Source organism: Clinocottus analis, unplaced genomic scaffold (genome assembly GCF_023055335.1).
Source record: "Clinocottus analis isolate CAN_PGR_092001 unplaced genomic scaffold, fCliAna1.0.p SCAF_18, whole genome shotgun sequence".
Classification (NCBI taxonomy): Eukaryota; Metazoa; Chordata; class Actinopteri; order Perciformes; family Cottidae; genus Clinocottus; species Clinocottus analis.
In genome coordinates, this window is record NW_027175909.1 from 7151457 (window position 1) to 7172874 (window position 21418).

General features: G+C 41.9%; 1 protein-coding gene across 4 annotated transcripts in view; it reads left to right on the forward strand.

Moving 5' to 3' along the window:
- Window positions 1-21418, forward strand: part of ctnnd2a (catenin (cadherin-associated protein), delta 2a) — a 222829-nt gene that overhangs the window by 192175 nt on the left and 9236 nt on the right. For all 4 annotated transcript variants that reach the window (XM_068581588.1, XM_068581591.1, XM_068581590.1 and 1 more), the window contains exons 20-21: window positions 9140-9389; window positions 11722-11806. In XM_068581588.1, coding sequence (XP_068437689.1) covers window positions 9140-9389; window positions 11722-11806 — 335 coding nt within the window. The remainder of the gene's footprint in view (window positions 1-9139; window positions 9390-11721; window positions 11807-21418) is intronic.

Sequence of the window (21418 nt, forward strand, 5' to 3'; positions counted from 1 at the left end):
GCCGTTGGTGTATGTGTTGGCAGCAAGACACTTAAACTGGCCAATCATTCTTTCTTTTGCTAAACATCTTCCACTTCATGTGAAATGTTTGGTTTTGATTCCTGTCTTTTGTGTGTTTCCCAGCCTTTTTGATTGTCTGCCCCGCCCCGCTTAGTTTCTCATTCACACCCTCCTTCCCTCGTGGATTTATCTCGTCTGTGTGTTTTCCCTGTTTCGCTGCCAGTTCGTCTTCATATCTTGTGCTTAGGGTTCCAGCCCGGTTTTGTGTTAGCGTGTTGGATGCACCTGCTATCTGCCAACTGCTACCTGCTACCTGTCTGCTATAGCCTGCTTTCCCTTGGACTCTCAGTTTGGACGCCGTTTTTAACAATACGTCACTGAACCTTTCCTGCTGCCTTCCCATCAATCCGTAGGGTGCGTCCCATTCCATTACTCGCTTCAAAATCTAAATTGCAGCCCAACAAATAAAAAAGATCTGCTTTTATTGCTAGATGTTTCACCATGTTAATGTATGTCTCCTTTTTACTAAGACGTCATATGAACCAACAATGTTGTGGATTGCACTGCCTGGCAAAGATAAATGATTAGCTAAATAAAGCAGATGGAAACTGCACAGAGCTGCAGGATGGGTTGTTGATTCAGGGAATAAGACAGTGATGGCAACAGGCTCTGTTTAGCCATCAGCCATTATTAAGATCTCATAAAACTGATCAGTATCATTGGAATAAATCATCAATTTACATTGAAAAACAGCTGGCACATCAACTTCTCTTCCTGACTGTCGAGACATCCACATGGTAAATGAGCCAGAAAGCAGCAGTCAGAGTTAATGACACACAATGTCACAGAAAGCCTCTGAGATGAAGAGGGAAAATGGAGAGAGGAGGAGAAAAGTGAGAGGGATCAGTCAGGGTTGAGCCTTTGCTCTTGGCAAGGTGTGATTTGATACATGTCGACAGAAAAGAGGTAGAGGCCAGGCACTCCTGAGAGACGAGCCCCATTTGGCCCATGTTCACAAGCTTTATTCACCACAGTGACTCCGAGTCAAACACATTTTTCTTTACACCATGCACTTCTGCAAAACAAGCGTTTAACCATGAGAACAAAAGCAATTTCACAATGCAGTGTTTGGGTCTTTGTCAGATCCAAGTTCCACCTAATTGTAATACCATTTTGCATGGCTAATCTAGAGTAAATCACCTCTTTCTAAAAATGAAATCTTCACGCTGTAGTGTGTCATAAGCCGTTAGTGTCGGTGAGTTTGGCAGCATCAGCGTGGGGGAATGGTAGATTGCTCAGCAGAGTGAGCGGAGATGAGAATCATCTTTCGCACACAATAAACTCAGAGTGTCAAATCCTCTGGAAAAGCACTGGATGGCAAAGAGGCAGGGAAGAGGGAAGAGGGAAGGAGCAAGAAAGGAAAAGAGAGGCCAAGTCAGGCTCGGCAGACTGAATGAGGGTGGAAGATGAAACTGAAGAGTGAGCTGAAGACCTACTGTAAGCACATATGTGTGCTTTTATATTCCAAACCCTCTGAAATGGGATTTAGCGGCATATTGATGTCACTGAGAATCATTCCTCTCATCTGTCAACATTTTTGTCTCTCTCCTGATTTCACCCCCTTCATAGTTTTTGATTTGCATAATGTACTGTATGCCTGTGTAGCAATAAACGAGTCCCATTCACTGCTACACCGTCTGTCAGCGCAATTCTTCCACATTTACTTACAGATGGTAATTTGACACACATGAATTGGGAACAGCACTGCAATGACAAAAAGACGCAATTTTTTTTTTTTTTAACACAGCACACATTTACTAAAGGCTCCCATAAACATATGTGGTGCTGCAAACCAAATCCAAGACACAATTACTGTTTAATGAAAAAGTGATTAATTAAAAACTTTAATTTAAGACAGTTAATGAATTAATGTAATGTTTTGTATGATGTGACTAGCTCCAACTACTACATCTAATTGAGTTTCTGGATTCTGCAGTTAGGGTTTAATTTAAATTCTAAACATGCAATCCTAATGGGAAGTCCTACAGTAAACTGGGGATTGCATTGAATATGCAATATATAGAATACAAAGTTGGATGTGAAAGCGAAGTGTCTCAACGTTTGCTTATGTATCAATTGACAAATCAGTGATTTAGGAATCAAAGGATTGAGACGTTTAAGCATTAGTGATATACATTCAAGATAAAATCAGAGAACAATGTTTGAGCTTGACACAGATACGTCCTGTTAACACTTCTATTCTGACTACTTCCTGTTTGCAGTAGAGTCTTTATTTGACTACAATCCACACCTGTGATCCCTTATCTAAAATGATAAATACTGATGAAAAGGACACCTCGAGTCTCTTCATTTCTCCTTTCTTCTTCTCTTTCTCCTTCTGTCACCACTTTCTTTGTCTTCTTCTCTGGTCACAATTCACCTATTGAATTAAGCCTCCCCGCCCACTCTTCTCATTTTCACTTTACAATGTTGTGCCCACCGTCTTGTCCACGACATGAATATTATCCCCCTTTGTTCTCCATCTCATTCTGCTTCTTTGTTTCTTTTCCTTCCTCCTTCTCCACCTCTCATCCCTTTATCCCACACCCACCCCTCCCTCTCCGTGTCGTTTCAGACATGAGCTCATACCTCCTCTCCTTCCCTCTCACGCCGTCTCTTGCTCTTTGTGTCTCGCATTGATGACATCAGTGCTGGAGAGTGTTACTGTGGAAACTGAACTGCTACACAACAGAGAGGTCTCTAATTGCATGATTGTAAATGGGTTTGTATGCGTGAACTTTGCCCTGTTAACACCCGGGGTGGGTTGATCTCATCGCAGGTGGACAAATAATCACGTACAAATAATCGCGTACATCAATTATTTTTGCAAAGACCAAATAAGTTGTATTTTTTTAATGGAGAACTTTGAGGAGAAACCCACAAAATCGAACCGAGGATTAAGTCCTTTTACGCAATTTGAGAACCAACTGGAGATGATAAAATGGTGTCACAACAGGTAGACGACACATTTTCCTGTTATGTGCATGTGTCGTGGACACATCAGGACACATTAGCGTTTACACTCTAAACAACACTGTTGTACACAGGAAACTCACTGCTTCCAAAGCACACACAGACACACACACATTTTAGTCCATCTAAAGGTAGCATGTATGTGCTTTGTTGAGTCCTGGTCACACCAGAGAATGTTCATTTTTGTGTTTTTTTTCCTCGCCCGCGCCAATTTTTACACATTTTTCAGTCACTGTAAACAGATTGCACTGTGGACTTTGGAAGGCTAGCGGGCGGAAAGACAGAGTGGCCTAGTCCACTGACTCACGCAAAGTTGACACACTTCTCGGTCCCTGTTGCAGTGGTGTTTTACCAAACTTCTGTGTCGCCTTCAGAACAAATCTCTTGTGTGTGAGAGTGTGGCATGTCTTTTATCAGCACACTTTGTTCTCTCATGGCATCCTCCGTCCTCCACTGTGCCAGACTGGGAGCAAGACAGACATAGAAATAGAAATTGAGAGCAATGAAGAGAAATAGAGAGAGGGAAAGAAAGAGCTGTCCTAAGATACACGAGGGTTTTTTTGCTCTGACAGCTGACCCTGCCCCCCAGGATCTGAGTCGAGTTCAGGTGATCTCGGGAGGTAAACGGATTCAAAGTCTGTTTTTTTTTTTCTTTCTTTCTTTCTTTGACATTCAAAATTGTGCCCTTGTGATTTTATTAAAGAAAGTGTGTCCACTTGTAAGGATCCAACTAGTCATCATTGAGAAGCTGTACAGTGTAACTTTCCCCAGCCTCCCTGTGAGTGTGTGCAGGGATAGAGGAAGTCTGTCTATTCCCAAACTGGCATCTTCTCCTCCATGACAGTAAAATGTCTTTAATGAAGCCACCACACGTTCTCTCACGTGGGGGTCCCCGCCTTTCCTTCCTCTCTCTCTCATTTTTTTTGGCGTAAACCCGTCCCCCATAGACATCAAAGACGGACACAGAGGGCGAGATATAACTGGTGTGAAAAGCACCAAACACAAGAAGGCAGAATATGTTATGATGGGGAAGCGACTGCATGCCGCTTCCAATTTACCTCCATTTCTGGCCTGCTTAAACCTGCTGTGTTTCATCTGTTTATACTCTCCTCTGCATTATTTATTAATTTCTAGATTGATTTATTCATAAGTTAAAAGGAATACACCTCACATTGCAGTGGGGAACACACAGGTCATTCATATCTATTTTAGCTTTATGAGAGGATGTTGATAATTGATGACTGCAGGGTGTGTGTGTGTGCGTGCGTGCGTGCGTGCGTGCGTGCGTGCGTGCGTGCGTGCGTGCGTGCGTGCGTGTGTGTGTGTGCGCGCGCGTGTGTGTGTGTGTGTGCGTGCGTGCGTGCGTGCTAAGTTAGAAATATTCCTACTTCTTTTTGGCTGCTCTCTAAACAAGTCCATAATCCAGAACTCATTATAATACTGACTTTTATTTTTGTGGGTTTGTGTGTTGATATAATTCCGGTGTGTAGTCTTCAACATGTCGAGCTCTCTCAGAGGCTGACATACAATATTCCCACAGAACAGAATCCATAACCGTGTTGCTGTGAATCTGGCGCCCCCTGTCGATGGTGTGACGTACTACCGATTAAAGGACCCCCAGGACGCTCACACACAGATCACACAAAGGCACTGAAACACTGAACATTTTAATAGAAGCTGGTGTTATACAGTTCATATATAGTACATTCCACATCAACACATTGTTAAGACAAAAGTAGATTGCGCACAGGGTATTCACCTGAATATATCTGTAATCTGTCTAAAAGTGATCAAATGTGTCCGTTAACAAAGCAGTTGTCACATTCTCAATCTCTTTTCTCACAACTTGAAGCAGATTTCACAGTCAATGTTTGTCATGCATTTTTCCATTGTACCTTGGCTTTTATTCAGCCGAGATCACACTCGTATAACCCAGAAAGGCTTTAGAGACCCACGTGAGATCTCAACCCAGTCACTGATAACCTTTATTCTCAGACGGTTGGACGCCACAACCGATCAAGCTGTTTCATCTCCCCCCACATCTCCCCGAGACAATTACCTCCAATTTTACTTTGATAACACTCTCCCTTCTCCGTCAGTAAACAATCAAATCACTCGATTGTTGAAGGTAATTGGATCTCTTTAAATCAAATCAGCCATTATGGCCCTGATGAAGCATGGCCTGCTCAGCGGAAGTTAGCTGCACATGAGGGAATGCAGCACAGGAATACATTACCATCCCTGCCTCCCAGGTGAAGACGGCTATATTGGAGGAGCTGTGTAATACAGGTTTATTAGACTGTGCGGTGATCAGCACAAGGCTTGTTTCCCTCCTTGAGGACATGTTTCAGGTGTAGCTCACATTTCAGTGACAAAGAAAGAAGATGAGGGGAGATTGCACTCCAGCATGCGGAGGTGCCGCCTGTGTCACAGTGTAGGGCTTTAGAGGAGAAGGAGTTGCCACCCACTCAGAAAAAATCTATTTGAATTTGCTCCACGACTCTTTTATTCTTTTCCTTCCTGCGTCACTACGTATGATCACTGTGAGGTAACAGGAATAGTTCTGACATGAGGTTTCTGGCTTTGACGCGCAGCTTAGCTTCTGGTTGGATGTCCTACAGACGTACTCATTCGAACAAATTCTGATTAGTCATCAACTAAATACCAAAAACTTAAATGTGGCCTTGAGAGAAAAAAACAAGTATATTTAGTGGTAATTCAAATTAAAAAAAAATATTAAAAAGCGTCTTCATCAGGGAAATGAGAACATCAAACGAATTTGCTCTTAAGATGTGTTGAATTTTGCATTGACATGAGGAAAGTGCAGCAACTCCCTCTCGTTTATATGAATCTATAATTTATCAATACGCTTCTTGCAGGCTCTGGTGTCATAGATGTAGAAGAGAGGCCAGACTTTATTTGACTTAAGTGGTGTCTGCACACAGCTTTGCTTTAGTCTACTTAAGTTTCACTTTGATATTTATTTTTCTGTCCAGTATTACTATTTATATAAAACCCAGGAGACACAAAGTGACGTTGCGAAGTGAAGATTAGAAATAGTTCTCAAGTGTTTTACTAAAACATCTCACATCAAGACAACCCCCCCAAAAATATCCCAAAAACAAAACATACCACCAGGAAGTCAAATGTTCAAATGTTCTCTCGAGGCATATGTTGGGGTGATGCATTGCTCTATGTGTGTGCCTTATCAAGGTGAAGTGTGTGTGTGTGTGTGTGTGTGTGTGTGTGTGTGTGTGTGTGTGTGTGTGTGTGTGTGTGTGTGTGTGTGTGTGTGTGTGTGTGTGTGTGTGTGTAAGAGAGGCTTTCAGTCATGCTTCTTAGCACTCAGTGATTAGCAGCCTTCCTCTAACAAGGTGTGTTATTAAAGGGGTTGGAAATAACAAAGGCCTGGTCGTTTCATTCTTCAGCTATCAAGGCGTTTCACATTGCATTCGTCTCAGCGTACGTTAATGTGTATGCAGGCTAATTCTTCTCTTACTTTACTTGGTTTCTGTGTCCTTCAGTCATTCCTTTTGTTCCTCTTCTTCCTCAAACATGGCCGACTACTATGTTGTTTCCTCCTTCAACCTCGCTTCCGCTCTCTGCTGCCATATCATCTTCTCTGTTAAGCACTTGCCCCCTGTGGGAAGAATGTGATGACATTGCCGAGACTGAAAGGGATATGCATGCACACACCTGTGTGGACACACACACACATACACACACGCATGCAAGCATATTTCAGGGAAATGCTGACAGAAGTTTATCAGAGCATCTGCCTGTAAGCAGAAAATAATACAAACACATACAATAAGATGCCTCCAACAGTTTTAACATTTTTGTGTGTACTTTTCAACCACCTTTCATTATTACTTTTTTTTCCCTACAGTCAGTTAAACATTTGATCGGTTAGTCACTCAATCATTCACATAGTAAATTGCCTGGCAGTCAGAAAGTAAGCCAGTCGGTAAATTAGTCAGGCAGCAAGTCAGTAAATAATTCAGTCACTCACTTGGAAATTAGTCTGATCATTAAATCAAGAAAGTAAGTAAATGAATCAGTCGGTCATCAGCCAGTAAATCTGTCAGGAAAATAGTCAGTCAAATAATGAGGCTCCCTCTTAGGATGCAGCTTAATTTTGTCCTCTCAGCCAAAAGACAATGACCGCTTAACCTCTGTACAGCCTGCCAGCCTGAGATAACACTTGGCCAATTAACTCCCAACTCTGTACTTATGGAAAGAGTTAGCATCAGTGTGGGGGTGTGTGTGTGATGTTGGGCTTGTCTGTTTCGTGCATGTTTGTTGAAACCTCCACATGTCTTCATGAGTGTGCCTGTGGTAATTTCAAATGTGTCTGACAACAATGTTTGTGATACAAGGGCATATGTATAATCACGCATAATTCTTCTGTGTGTGTGTGTGTGTGTGTGTGTGTGTGTGTGTGTGTGTGTGTGTGTGTGTGTGTGTGTGTGTGTGTGTGTGTGTGTGTGTGTGTGTGCGCGCGTCCTTACTACATAAAGGTTGATAGTGTCATCTGATGTTGATGGTCTGTGTATTGTTTTGCATGTTCTCAGAGCAGATCATGTTGACATATTAGTGCATTAGAGGAAGACTTGGGGAACTACTGAGAAACAGTGAGAAAAATGTGTGAATGCTCAGATTTTGTAATAATACGTGTAATGGTCCACTTTAAGTTGATACGACAATGGATCCAACACGGTGGTTTTTAAATCGACTTAATCTGATCCAACACTGTGGCGGACCATTTGTAAAATGGCAGTGGACAGGTCTTCTGTGTTGCTTCAACATGCCTCACGACTGATTTGTGTGAAGAGGCTCAGTTGATTGAAGTTTACCTTCTTGATGTGCATCAAGGTAAGAGATGTGCACCAGGGCAAAATGGCTGGGACTATTGAGAGGAATTGTGTTGGCTCATTATTCAACAATCACATCTGCATCCAAAGTGCTGGTTCTTTACCTGGAACATACTCTGTGGGTTTCCTCCCAGGGGGCTCAAGATATAATTGACAGGTTTTATGACGGCCAGGGCATTTCTTACCCCTTGACTGCTGCTTGTGTTTGATGAATCTACAGACAGCACCTCAGTCAGCACAATCACCTCCTTCCTCTCATCTCTTCAATTCCTCTCCGGTCTTCCATTCCTCCACTCATCACCTTTTCGCCCTGGTCTATCCTTTATTGGGCCCCTGTCCTCAGTCATCTTCATGATCTCAGTCTCGTGGGAAACTCTCTCTCGTGGGAGTATCTGCCAAATATATGCCAACAAACTGCTCTCATCTTCAGCAGAACAATACATTTTGGAGATGGTAATAATTTATTCTCTCGTCTTAATCCTATTTGTCATGATAGACAGTCTTACTGTGTGGTTGACTTTAGGTTACGTGAAGGTGGTTTTGTTGTCAACTTCCGTCATCTCATCTTTGAAATCCATACTCACACCATTTTGTCTTAAAGTCCCCTTCGCTCCAAATGTTATTGCTTCCATCTGCTCTACCCAGCTTCCTATCTGCCAGCATCTCCTGCACTTCTTAATTACTCCCACTCTCTTGCTGCTTCGATCTCAACAAGAACCATTCTTTGAATGTCAATTTCTTTTTTTCATTCTCTTCATATGCCAGCCTTTTAGAGAAATAGCAGGAGTCGCCCCTTTTATTGGATTCTCAGCATGTCTGCATTATTGTGTGTGTGTCAGAGGATTTCAGTGTGCCCCCTCAAACTAAAGAGTTGTGGAGTGATCCAAACTCCCTCACTAGCCGGATGACACATTTGCTTTAAAAAGTAGTAAGAGGGCAATTTGACTTTAATTTCATAGAGGCTTTGAACTAGCTGTTAAGTATGTGGTTGAGGTATACATGTGTATCCCGTACCAGTCATCCATATCAAACTCAACTTAAATGCTTGTCTAAAACAACCCTTTGCATTAATATATAGATTATTCATTGCCTCTATATGTGTTACTTCTATTGTTCACAAACAAATACTAAGGGGTAATCCTTAGAACAACCTTTCATGATGTTTGAATTGGCTATATACAGTACGGAAGGATGTGCAGATATTAACATTCGACCACTGTTTTCTGTCTCAGGTAAATACGCCATGAGAGATTTGATCCATCGGTTACCTGGCTGCAGTAGCAGCACCAACAATAATGCCACCAGCAGTGGGACCTCCGGGACCACCGGCCCTCCCAGCAAGGCCATGTCAGACGACACGGTAACTGCCATCTGCTGTGCACTGCACGAAGTCATTACCAAGAACATGGAGAACGCCAAAGCTCTGCGTGATGCTGGTGGCATAGAGAAACTCATCGGCATTGCCCGCAGCAAAGGAGACAAGTGAGTTGGCCAAAGTTTTGAGACCCTGACACAAAACTGCGTTCTCTTCATCCATACCAATAAAATATATGATGTGTGCGATAGTTTTAAAGTTAGAGAAAAACACTTTTCAAGACATGTTTTTTTGTTTTGTTTTTTACCACTGAATGGAATGTATCTCTGCTTCATTACATCAAAGGAGAATACAGTTCAGATGTTTTGAAAACTGTCCAAGATATTTCACATCTTGAACAGTTCGGCAACGTGTTTTGGTAGATTCCTTTATCCAAAGGCCTGACAGTACAAGGGGTGGCTCTGTTCTTTACATGGGTTGTCCCAGTGAGAATAAATCCTGTAACACAGTGTTACTGGCATGCCACTGAGCCACAGTAGCAACACAGAGTCCAACCCTACAATTTAACAACCACTTGAAATGCATTTGCAGGAGTCCCAGATTGCTTCTGCAGAAATCCTCAAAGGATGCTATTAAAATCTGAGGATAATGATATATTATAACAGTTTACGGAAAAGTATGTCAGATGTATTTTTAACCACAGAACATTTACCTGTGCTGCCGCAAAGTGTTTTTAGATCATAATGGTTATATGTTTGGATTGTAGCAGGAACCATTCACTTGCAGTGGCTTTCCACACGCTCAAGGACAGTTGGTCCCGGTTCTGTGGTGAATCACAGCGTCCATAATGCTAGCAGATTTTAACACTAGCTAGCTAGCTAGCTGACCGTTAGCATGTTGTTTAACGCACTTCTCTAGCACAGAGAAACAAAACGTGAAATCTGATTGGATGAGCTCTACGTAACCAGCTATCAGGCGCGCTGGGATGCTGGCCTGAGCTGAGAAACAGACAAGACAGAAGCTTATGCAATGGGAAAAGCTAATAGCTAAAAATAATTATAAATAGCGCATTTGTGAAAAACAATTAAATTAAAAAATATACATATATATATATATATATATATATATATATATATATATATATATATATATATATATATATAAAATAGCAATAACTTTATGATTCTCTATAGGTCAGCAGAGAAGGCCTAGCATGCCCTGACGACCCACCACTGATGCTACACCTGTAAAGTTAACATTTAGCTCACCCTGGACTGTCAGTGGTAACCAGGGCTTTTATGTGGCCATACATATCCATCAAAGCTGCACCTGCCTTCCTTGTGACCATTCATCCACAAAAGACAGATAAAGGAAGACGCATCAGGAATATAACTTTGCTATGGCAACTGGCAGGTCAGGGGTAGACAGTTATCGGACAGAGATCAACTGCTCCTTTATTGTTATGGAGAGACACTCAATCTATTTAGGGACCAGTGCTCAAGGGCACCATTACAGAGTGAGATGAGGTGCTGGAAGAAACCTTCATAAGTGCAAATTTCACAGTGAGTGTACTTGGCTGCTAATGGCCCACACATCTTCATTTTCCCAGGGTAGGTAGACTGAGGATAAATACTCCTTATCGGCAGTGCCATGCTACATTCACATAATTATACACTTCATACACGAATAATAGAATAATTTAGATGTTAGTGTATGACTTATGCCTTAGAAACAGTCAGTGCCTAACAGTCATACAAACAAGAACACAACTTGGCAGTCCCAAAAAGTTGTCTCCTTTTCCACAACTCTATGCTGCAGTTTATGCTTCAGTCACATGCAATGAATACTCATCAGCCTTGATGACGTTAAGGTGGGAAAGCCACTAGTAGACTATTAAAATCATTGTCTTGTCTCTGTGTGTGATTTAGTTTTTTATCTAACAGTAGAGTTTAGCATTGTTACGATACGTTCCAATGCATTGTGTTTGTAGTAGGCTGGTAACAGTGTTCTGTTGATAGCATTACGCCATGTTTTAATCTTCAAAACGCTCCGTTCTTCTTACTGGGAAAAAGTAAAATCTGGACCGAAGCTGTCTCCAGAGGGACTTTTGTTAATTTTGGTGGACAAATGGCAAATGAGTGTCCCTTCTGCTCCCCTCTTTAGCTGTTAGAGGGGCAGGGCTTCTGAACTGACTCCTACTAGAGTCATTTTTCAGCTAAGTGGCAGGGATAGGACCATTAGCATGGCAGAGAGGGTCATTTGAAACTCATCTTGAAACTCTCAGTTTTTGTGCATAGAAAATCATTCTCTGCTGAAATGAGCAATGGCCCTCTTACTCTTCGAGCCGCTGCACGTGCCACTGGTGCACGCATCTTGTGCAGCTGGGAAACACAGGGAGCAGAATAACATCGCAGCATTTTCCAAAGGAATGTGGTCCAGGAGAAATATCTCCCTCTCTCTCAGTCTATCTCTCTCTCTCTTTTCTCTGACTATCTCCAGACACTCAGCAAAGGTGGTAAAGGCAGCCTCTCAGGTCCTCAGCAGTATGTGGCAGTACAGAGACCTGCGCTCCCTCTACAAGAAGGTAGGATATCGCACCAACTGTGTCCTCAATCCATCTCAAACTCTTTGTGTCCTGTTCACCTGTTTTATTTTCTGTCACTCTCCACTGCGTTATTTCACAATATATACTTTTTGCCTACCAGACACTATTTTAAATGATTTTTAACCGTGCTTCTTATTGTCCTATACAGTAACATTATTATTAATCTTGTACTTACCAATAACACGTACGCACGTGTGGCTACAAGTTGAAGGAATGAGACCTACAGCTTGGAAGAATTAATGGGTTGTCCACATATGCATAGATATGCATCATATTTCATAATGGATTCATCACAATACGGGAGGTTGTAGATTAACTAATTTCACTAAAACTATCTAAAAACATTATTATAAAAGAGTGTTATTATGTCCATCCTCACAGTATCAGACATCTTAATAGAAGCATAATGCTGTCATAAAATGTACATCATCCATTAATTAATTATCGCTTTGCAAATATCCACTGATTAAGGGCTTTGATATAGAAACATTGATGTGCAATGTGATTAAATTATAAAAGAGTTTAAAACATATTATGTCTAGATACACCTCTGTTCTCAAGGTGCAAGAAAAGTAACACGCTTTAGGGAAAAAACAGAGCATAATGTTAAATCCACTGGCTGGCACTCCTGCTCATTTGCGTTTTTTTCACAGAGCATCTGTATAACTAAAACAAATTATTACAATATGTGGCATATTGGCCTTGAACTATCCAACTGAACTATTTTAGGAGGAGGGCATTTCGCTTTCACTGAAGCAGGTGTTGAGATGATTTTTTCCTAAAAGTCTTTAATGAAGCAATTTTAAAAAATCCTGGCGCACAGTTCAAGTTATCATTTATTCACATCTGGATGTAAGCTGAAGAGTTTAGTTCGACCTCTTCTATCTTGCATACCCATCTGAAACCTCACAAGATGAAGTATGTCTTGTTCCTGGTTAGGACTCGTACTTGTGCCGTGTCAGGATGTGCTGTTGTGTCCTCGACTCAGTGTGGAGCAAAGCTGTCTTAAAGCTAATTCCATCCTGCAATCGACATCCCTAATGCTTGCCACAAGCTACCACTATCAGTCAGCAGTTTTTCTAGTGTATGGTATTGATTTGATGTTCACAAAATGTACAACTGGGAGACAAATGGCAATGAAATGTATTACTGTGAGATGCATTTATACAGTTCCTACAAACAGTTTCAAAATCCACATTGCGTTTGCTTATGTCTTCAGCTCCCCACCGCCATGACAGTAGTTGTGCCACCTACCCAATTTGGATATTCAGTTATAATCACCAGTGAAATAGACATACAGTACAAGGGGGAATAACACCAGGTTGCTAACCTTAATGTTAAACAAATTTAGCCAACTGGGCCTAGAGTCTGCTACTATAAAGGCCCTAAACATAACAATTTTGTAGATATTTTAACTCTTACCTAAAATTAAGCACTTCAAAAGTGTGTAATAAGCTCCCGCTACTTCCTAGGATTACGCCCGAGCACTAATGACACACGCATGCTTGATATCCCGTTGGTAACTGGCTTTATTGTGACATACACACTGGCAGACTGTGCCTCTACTCTCTTTTTCCTCCATCCATACTGAGCCTCATATAGGGACAAGACACAAACCCCTAAACAGCTTCACCTGTGGCCAATTAGGCCTCATCAACAGCACCTGTTCCCTGAGCCGCCCGCCCCTCCCCACTCTGCAGCAGCTGAGCCAAGCCACACCCCCAGCCACCACAGTATGCAACTCTATTGTAGACTGTTAACTTTAGCAGAGTTACATAGCAGATTCAGATTTAATTCACTAAAGCTTCACGTTCAACAGCAGTAAATTAACTATATCGTGCTGAAAACGCCTCCCTTTCACGTCAAAATAAAGAACTTAAAAGCAGTACTTTTACTGTGTGGTATTATTACTTTTTGTTTTTTTTACCATTAATACGTTTTTAATAAATGTAAATAACTAAGTTGCATATGTTTTCATGTGAGACAGTAACCATTTAGATTCCCAACATGTTGTCAGTGTATCCAATTATTGCCGTTTGTAAATTTGCTGCAACTGATGTGCGTGAGAGCCGCTACAGCCCGGCCGTGGCTTTGCATACTTCAGTAAGCCCGTGAAATGAACCGTCTGCTGGTAAAATCATACTTAATATTTCAAACACACGCTGAGGGACTCACATGCACAGGCGGCCTGTCAGGCTCAGCAGAGTTATTTTGCTGGCAGTAATGTTATTAGTGTTGTGTTTTAGTACGGCAAAAACTTTGACAAATTGAGTTTCAATGGCCGGGTGGTGCCGTACCTGTGTAGGCTGTTCGCTGGTGTTCGTTAACTCCAGTGAAGAAGAAAAGCTTTGGCTGCAACTTTATTTAGCATCCATGTAGCACTAGAATAAGTGTATCATATTAAATGTGTTGCATGTTCAAATTGCAAAATTTAACAAAAAAAAGGCACTCCATGGGGTCCCCAACAATACACCCACCAAGTGTGAACTAGATCAGTTGAGCGGTTCTCGAGATATGTGACGAACACACTGAAAGACAAACGACAGGTTCCTTGCTTCACCGTGAAATCAAAGTAGATCTTCCTCCAAACAACCGCAGTGTGTATGTAGTCTGTGTGGTTTATGACACTACGTAGGAGGGTCTTCACAAATGCTTAGTGTGTGTGTGTGTGTGTGTGTGTGTGTGCGTGCTTTGGCCCCGAAGTCTCTCATAACCACCTCTAAACAAAAGAATAATGGAGTTCTTGCCAGGCACCATCACAACTGAGCAACGGTGTTTACAGAGGCAGGTGGATCAATAACGTTGTGTTAGTCTCTAGCGGCCTATTGCTTTTTTTTTTAAATTCAACATACACACACACAGAGAGACACACACACTAGCTAACATCAATGCTAATGGTTATTTAGCCCATTATGAAGACAACAAATATTTTAATGCTGTTGGCTACCAGGATTTGTAGCTCATTAATGCAGCAGCAAAGTTGGAGCTTGCAAAGAATGGCACAAACAAGCACCAAGTGAGAAAACCACACACAAAGTGTAGATAAATGATGCTCCAACTCCGCCACACTCTTATCTCTCTCTCTCTCTCTTTCCCTCTCTCACACAAACACTGTTGAAACCCACTTTCTCCTCTTCTGGCTCTTTTATTTCTTTTCAAATGACAAATACCCGTATACTTTCTGCAACCAACTTCAAAGCAACGCAGATGTTCTGTTCCTTTCACTCGTCAGCGATGAGTGCTGTTAATTGAATACTTGCCAAGGTTATCTGCCACTCAGAGAACTAAAACTTTAGATGAGTAATCAACAAGTCTCATTGAGATATTAGGTAACAGATTCCGTCCTTGGCTTTAAATGTGTCTTTTTCATCTCTAAGCGGAGAGAAAAAAAAAAGAATGAAGCTGATTTGTAGACTTATCTGAGATGTGTGCTTGTGTGAACAATAGTGGACTGCCTGCACTTGTGTAATTGAATACTATACAATGCCACAGCCCCTTGACAAATGACACCTTTGTGACGCTTCTAATGAACATTTGTAGTTGACTACCTTCTGAAGCCCTAGTTTATGGAAGTGTTGCGTTTCATTGTGTAACGGTGAAGTGTCTTATTCAGTATTTAATGTGAAATCTTTGTATGGAGGACATTCAGCAGAACACAGAGAGAGAGATATTAAGGAACTACAACATGATGCGCTTCAAAAAGTCATTTCATCTGTTGTTCCTTCCCTCAAAAGATAAAGTGATGGATTTCCGACGTGAATTTTAAGTACCTGCACTTCAGTTTTCAAAGATGTTGTCAAACCTGAAACACCAGGAGTGAACTGTTGTTCTAATGAAAACAATACTATAAAGAATTCCTTTTTTTTAATGTTTTGATGCATTAGAAATAAGTTTCAAAAATAAAAACGCTCCCACCTGTTTATTGAGTCAAACAAACAGCCTTCTCCCCAGTATCTCTCCCAGAGACTTTGTCGCATGATCATTGTGTGTCTCTCTCTCAAAGTCCAAGACTTCTGACTGTGGCAGCAGTCACTTCAGGACAGGCCGCCCCACGGCATCACTGTGTCCTCGCCTGCTTCTGACGACTGAGTCGCTCTCTTCATTCGTCATCCACTCATTCCCAGTATTACACTGAACAGTATCCCCATGTGGCCCCTTGGAGCCTCATCTGCTTCACACTTCTCTAATCATTGCCACTGGATAGCGTTACACTCGACTGGATGCCATAACACTCCAGTGATCAGACATGAAGGACATTGGCTTTACACGGCAGCCGGGTCCGACAAAGGTTGCTTTATTTTTCAGGGATTTTTTTGTATTTTTTATTTTTAAACCCATCCCTCTTCGCCTCAAGTGACCTTTTTTTATTTGCCAGACTATGATTTGGTAAAGAGAGTTATTGAAGGAAAGAAACAACTTGCTTAAGATTGATGGGTGCACATTTTTAAACAACAAAATGTGTTTTGCATCTGTCGCATTTCATCAGATATGAGGTGAATATTAATTCAAAGGGGGGAAAGAAAAAAAAAGATTTTGGAAAGACACGAATTTTCCACTCCAAGCTAATTAAAAAAAACATCCTTGAATTGAAACAATATATCATCTGCAGACTGTCTTGTTGTAACATCCTCCGTGTTATCCATCTGTACGTCATCGTAATCTTTGATTGATCAAGATCTTGCTGTTGTTAAAGCAACTTTTAATAAATGCAGCACAAACAATTAAAATTCTCTGACACACTTTTTTGACACTTTTTAAGTGGTTTGGTTCATCAAGCTGCTCCTTAATGCTATATACAGTCACTCTAAAAATTACTTTTAAGGCTGATAGACACCTTACCTGACTATTTACTTCCTAAATTGCGTGAACAGAGACCGGTGAGTGACAATCCAGCCTAATTTTATAACTGTGGAAATTGTTGCGTTAGAGGTTCCACACTTTGACTTTATCACCCGAGTCCAGAATGCGCAGTAAGTGACTTTACTGCTCGTTTCCCTGCATGGCGTATTAGGTCATGGGTGTTAGTTGCAGCAAAAATCCTGTTAGTCTCCAATCCAAACATGGATTAGCATACAATTTAGACGTGAGTGGAGTTGGATGTCTCTGCGAAATGTTTGTGAGCCAAAGCAAAGGAGGAGAAAGAGAGAGAGAGTGGCAAAGGAGGAGAAAGGGAGAGAGCGGCAAAGGAGGAGAAAGGGAGAGAGCGGCAAAGGAGGAGAAAGGGAGAGTGCAGTAGATGAAGAGAAAGTGAGGAAAGAAAGTGAAGTGAATTCTTGAAATTTTTGTTGCTCAGAAATGAGCATGTTTGAGTTTTGTGTGTGTGTGTGTGTGTGTGTGTGTGTGTGTGTGTGTGTGTGTGTGTGTGTGTGGAGGGAGTCTATAGTAAGTCAGTTTGAGCTGTGTTAGCAAATAATTGTTTGCTTTGAAGTTTTGAAGTAATGAGAGCATTTTGAAGCATACATTTCCAAAGTCATGGGCGTGGGTACACATGCATGTTTGTGTCTGTGCGAGTGTGTCTTTGAAAATGTGTTGTTTTTTTTTTGTCAGACTGCAGTAAGAGGAGTTAATCACTTCCTACAGCAGTGCCATGGGAGCAGTCTAGGCTGAGAGAGAGGGATAAAGAAAAGAGGAGTACACAGACTGGGTCTGGGCTGCCCAGCAGTTGTTGAACGCACTAAAATGAAAAGTTGAGGGCCCATAAATAAACAGTAACTTAGTATAAAAATAGCATCTGAGATTACTTGAAAGATCAGTAGTGCAGCAGTCATTAATAAACCAAAGCCAAAATCTGTTTGTAGCAACACTAGCACTGACTTTAGGATAAATCATTTATAATAGTCTCCAGGGTGCAGTAGAACTTTTACCCAAGTTTGTTTGGATTATTTGACAGGATGTTCAGTGTGTGCGTGCGTGCGTGTGTGCGTGCGTCCGTATAGTGTTTCATCTACAGTTCCTGTGAGGGAAGCCACAGGTCATCTTTTAAGTAAACAACAAATGTGCCGTACTGTTCAACGGGAGATTTCTAGAGAAAACAAGGACTTGAAACATGGTCACTTTGTAAATAAACCTATTCTTAATAGGACCAGGAGGACCAAATTATCTGTCTCACTTACACAAACATATTCTCTCTCTCTCTCTCTCTCTCTCTCTCTCTCTCTCTCTCTCTCGCTCTCTCTCTCTCTCTCTCTCTCTCTCTCTCTCTCTCACTCACACACCAGCTACACACTGAATTTCATACTGTATATTCACACAGTTAAACTTCGTCCTAAACCTGTTCAATGCATAATTTATTTTGGGCTGCAGTGCCTCATTTCTTGATAACATATCTTGCTTGGGGTCTTGATCAGACACATTCTTGTTTTCTCTCTCTCTCTCTCTCTCTCTCTCTCTCTCTCTCTCTCTCTCTCTCTCTCTCTCTTTCTCTCTCTCTCTCTCTCTATCTCCCTCCCTCTCTCTCTTTCTCTCACACACACCAGACATATACTACACACACACACGTATCATCCTCATATCACACACACACATCACACTTACATCACACAAATCACCAAAACAGACACACACACATATGACAGATGGGGTTCAGGGTCAGAGAGATGCTGTGTTTGTCACATGTGACAGATTTACAATATGTTCCAGGGATGTGTAATTCCACATGTGTGATGTGACTGAGTGAGACATTTGTGTGCGAGGTCACTGACTGCCCAACCTAGTCCTTCGCAGGATCGCTGCGCAAATAGCAATCACACAAATAGCTCAGACTGTTCCTGTAAAATATAATGAATATTTACAATAAACAGCAACCTAATTTGCTACTGATTAAGTTAGTAAAACTGCTGTGTGTGACTAAAACAATGCAACCAAACAAACATTACTCAATAAGTGAATAATAACAAACACTTTGAAGTATTATTAAATGCTTGGTTATATATATATTCTTTCCAATATTTGGTTTAAATTGGTCTATTAAAAGGTGATTGTTCAATTTGAGTTTGAGCGTCACATTATTTATTCTCATATTTGAGCAGTTCTTGCAATAGCTTAAACACACAATGCTTTCAACGATGCATTGCAAGAGCGAAATGATGAGATGCTCTTCATCTAGACAGGCAGCTCAAATGAATCCATCCTCCACTGCCACACAGCGTCAACAGGAAAAGTCAGTGAGAAGAAAAGATGAACGTTTGAAAAACTTCAGTAGACATCAAACCAACCTCAAGCCTCTGAAGCTGCTTCTGTGTTCAGCCTGGTTTCCCTCTGATGTTCACCTGAGAGAGAGAGAGACAGAGAGAGAGAGAGAGAGAGAGAGAGAGAGAGAGAGAGGGAGAGGGAGAGGAGATCCTGTCTCAGTATAGAGGCTAATAACAGCATTTTGGGAAGACCGAGGCTCTTACAGTAATGCAACAGTGGAATAAAGGGCAACTCCTTAATCCGCAGAACCACAAGCAACCTAAATGTAGGATGCAAAGGTCAGACGCACATTATTCCAGCGAGGATAAATGGATCATGTGTGAGTGAATGGCTCGCAACTGTAAATCTGAAAATGTGTGTGAAATGAGTGAGAGAGAGAAACGGATTGAAGGACTGTAGGAAATGACAATGTTCAGTGGTGGACGAGGCCCAGAAGGGAGCCACCGCTCATCACGGGTAACCTTTTACAATTTTTGACATAATTGCTGTGTGGCGTGAGCGCTGCCAGACTCTCACAGACTCGCACACCTCATTTGTTGGGGCAGTAATCGCTTTTTACCTCGCAGTCCCACGACCTTCAACTAACCATCCAGTGATGGTGAGAGCAACAGGCACAACGGTTGCCAAGCAACCCAATCTCTCTTTTTTCCTCTCTCTCTCTCTCTCTCTCTCTCTCATTTTTACAGTAGGGGCTAGAAGGAGTGTGAGAGGCTAAGTGTGAGAGAGAAAGAGGAGGTGGGTGGAAAGAGAAGGGAAAAAAACGTCAAGACAAGTCAAATAGGTGAGAATCAGAGAGAGCAGGTGAAGGAGATGATGAGGTTAGATGTGGGGACATCGTGTTAGCTTACAATGTACACACTTTCCTACAATGTACACACTTACCGACAATGTACACACTTACCGACAATGTACACACTTACCTACAATGTACACACTTCCTCTGAACAAGCATCGCATCTTGGATACGATTCGACATGATGCAAAAGAAGCTAGTTGTGGCATGGTCTTAGGGATTTTGTCTGGATTTTCCTGTTTTATTTTGAAAGTCACTCTCCACCTGTCCTGACCTTTTTCATTGAACCTGGTCTGAGTGATTAGGTCCTGCATGGGAATCACATAGGAGATGTTGATGTGGATATATGTTGAGCACATTACACCTCGAACATCATAAAACCAATGAAGAGTTGGAACAAGCTGAAGAATACACAGCATACTGTCAGATGGTGCGGTATATGACTTAACACCACATTAGATTAAGGTGTAAGGTTCAGTAATATATGTGGAGAGAAAATAAGTGTGAATTATGTGACTATGACAGCCATTTTAATATATTTTTATTTATTCTTTTTTATGCGTTCTTCTCAGATTATGACCATTCTTACAAATTCAATTTTTGTCAAGTTTAACGCCGTCCTCATTTTGCTTGGTTGGGGGGGATCATGCCTGGACCCTGTTTGTGAGTCACATGTATAGACAGCAGACGGCACACATCGCTCTGCAAAATACATTCATCATTCAATATTCAGTAACGGTGTTCATTCGAGAAGCATGACAGTTTGACGGTCTCCAATTGCACAGCGGCCCGGTGTTCGATAAGGAGGTTACATGGTTTATAATGAGATGTGTTGAGGGGTGGGGGGAGTGAGGGCGGGGGTGTAAAACAAGGTGAGCCAGAAGACTGAATGAGTGGGGGATAAATAGACGAGTGGTGAAGGAGAAAGGAGACGAGAAGTGAGCTACCTTTGAACCCCTGTGTGTCAGAGGATCCAGCTTTCCATTAGTCCTCAGTGCTGTGCCAGGAAATAGGAGTCAGGGTAGGAAATGGGACTGTGCTCAGTACAACCTACCTCTCTCTCTGTCTCTCTTCTATCCCTCTCTCTCTCTCTCTCTCTCTCTCTCTCTCTCTCTCTCTCTCTCTCTCTCTCGCTCTCTCACCCTGGCTGACTTTCTGCCTCTCCATCTGCACCTCTCCTTCTTGCTGCGTCTCCTCCTCCTATCTTTACTCTCCCATCATTTCTCTCCCTCCTCCTCCTTGCTCTCATTACTTTCCATCATCTTTTGTCTCCCTCAGCTTCTGCCCTGTCTGTCCCACCTCCCCCTCTCTCTGCCTCATCTCCTCCACCGCTCAGTCGTCTCGTTCTCCCCTCCGTCTCCTCCTCTTCAGTCTAACTGTACCGAAGTGCTTCACCTCTCCTCGCAGTCCAACCAGTTTCCCCACTCCTGAGCCGAGGCCCTCGGGCAGTGAATCTATGATGGAACATGTCTGCATTAGCTTTTATCACATGCTTGTGCTTTGCTTTCAGAGGTACCCAATTATCTTAATGCTAAATTGAATTTGGTTCCAGCTCTGTGATTGTTGTTGGCTTTCATAATCCATTTTTATGAAAAGGGCTTTGCTCC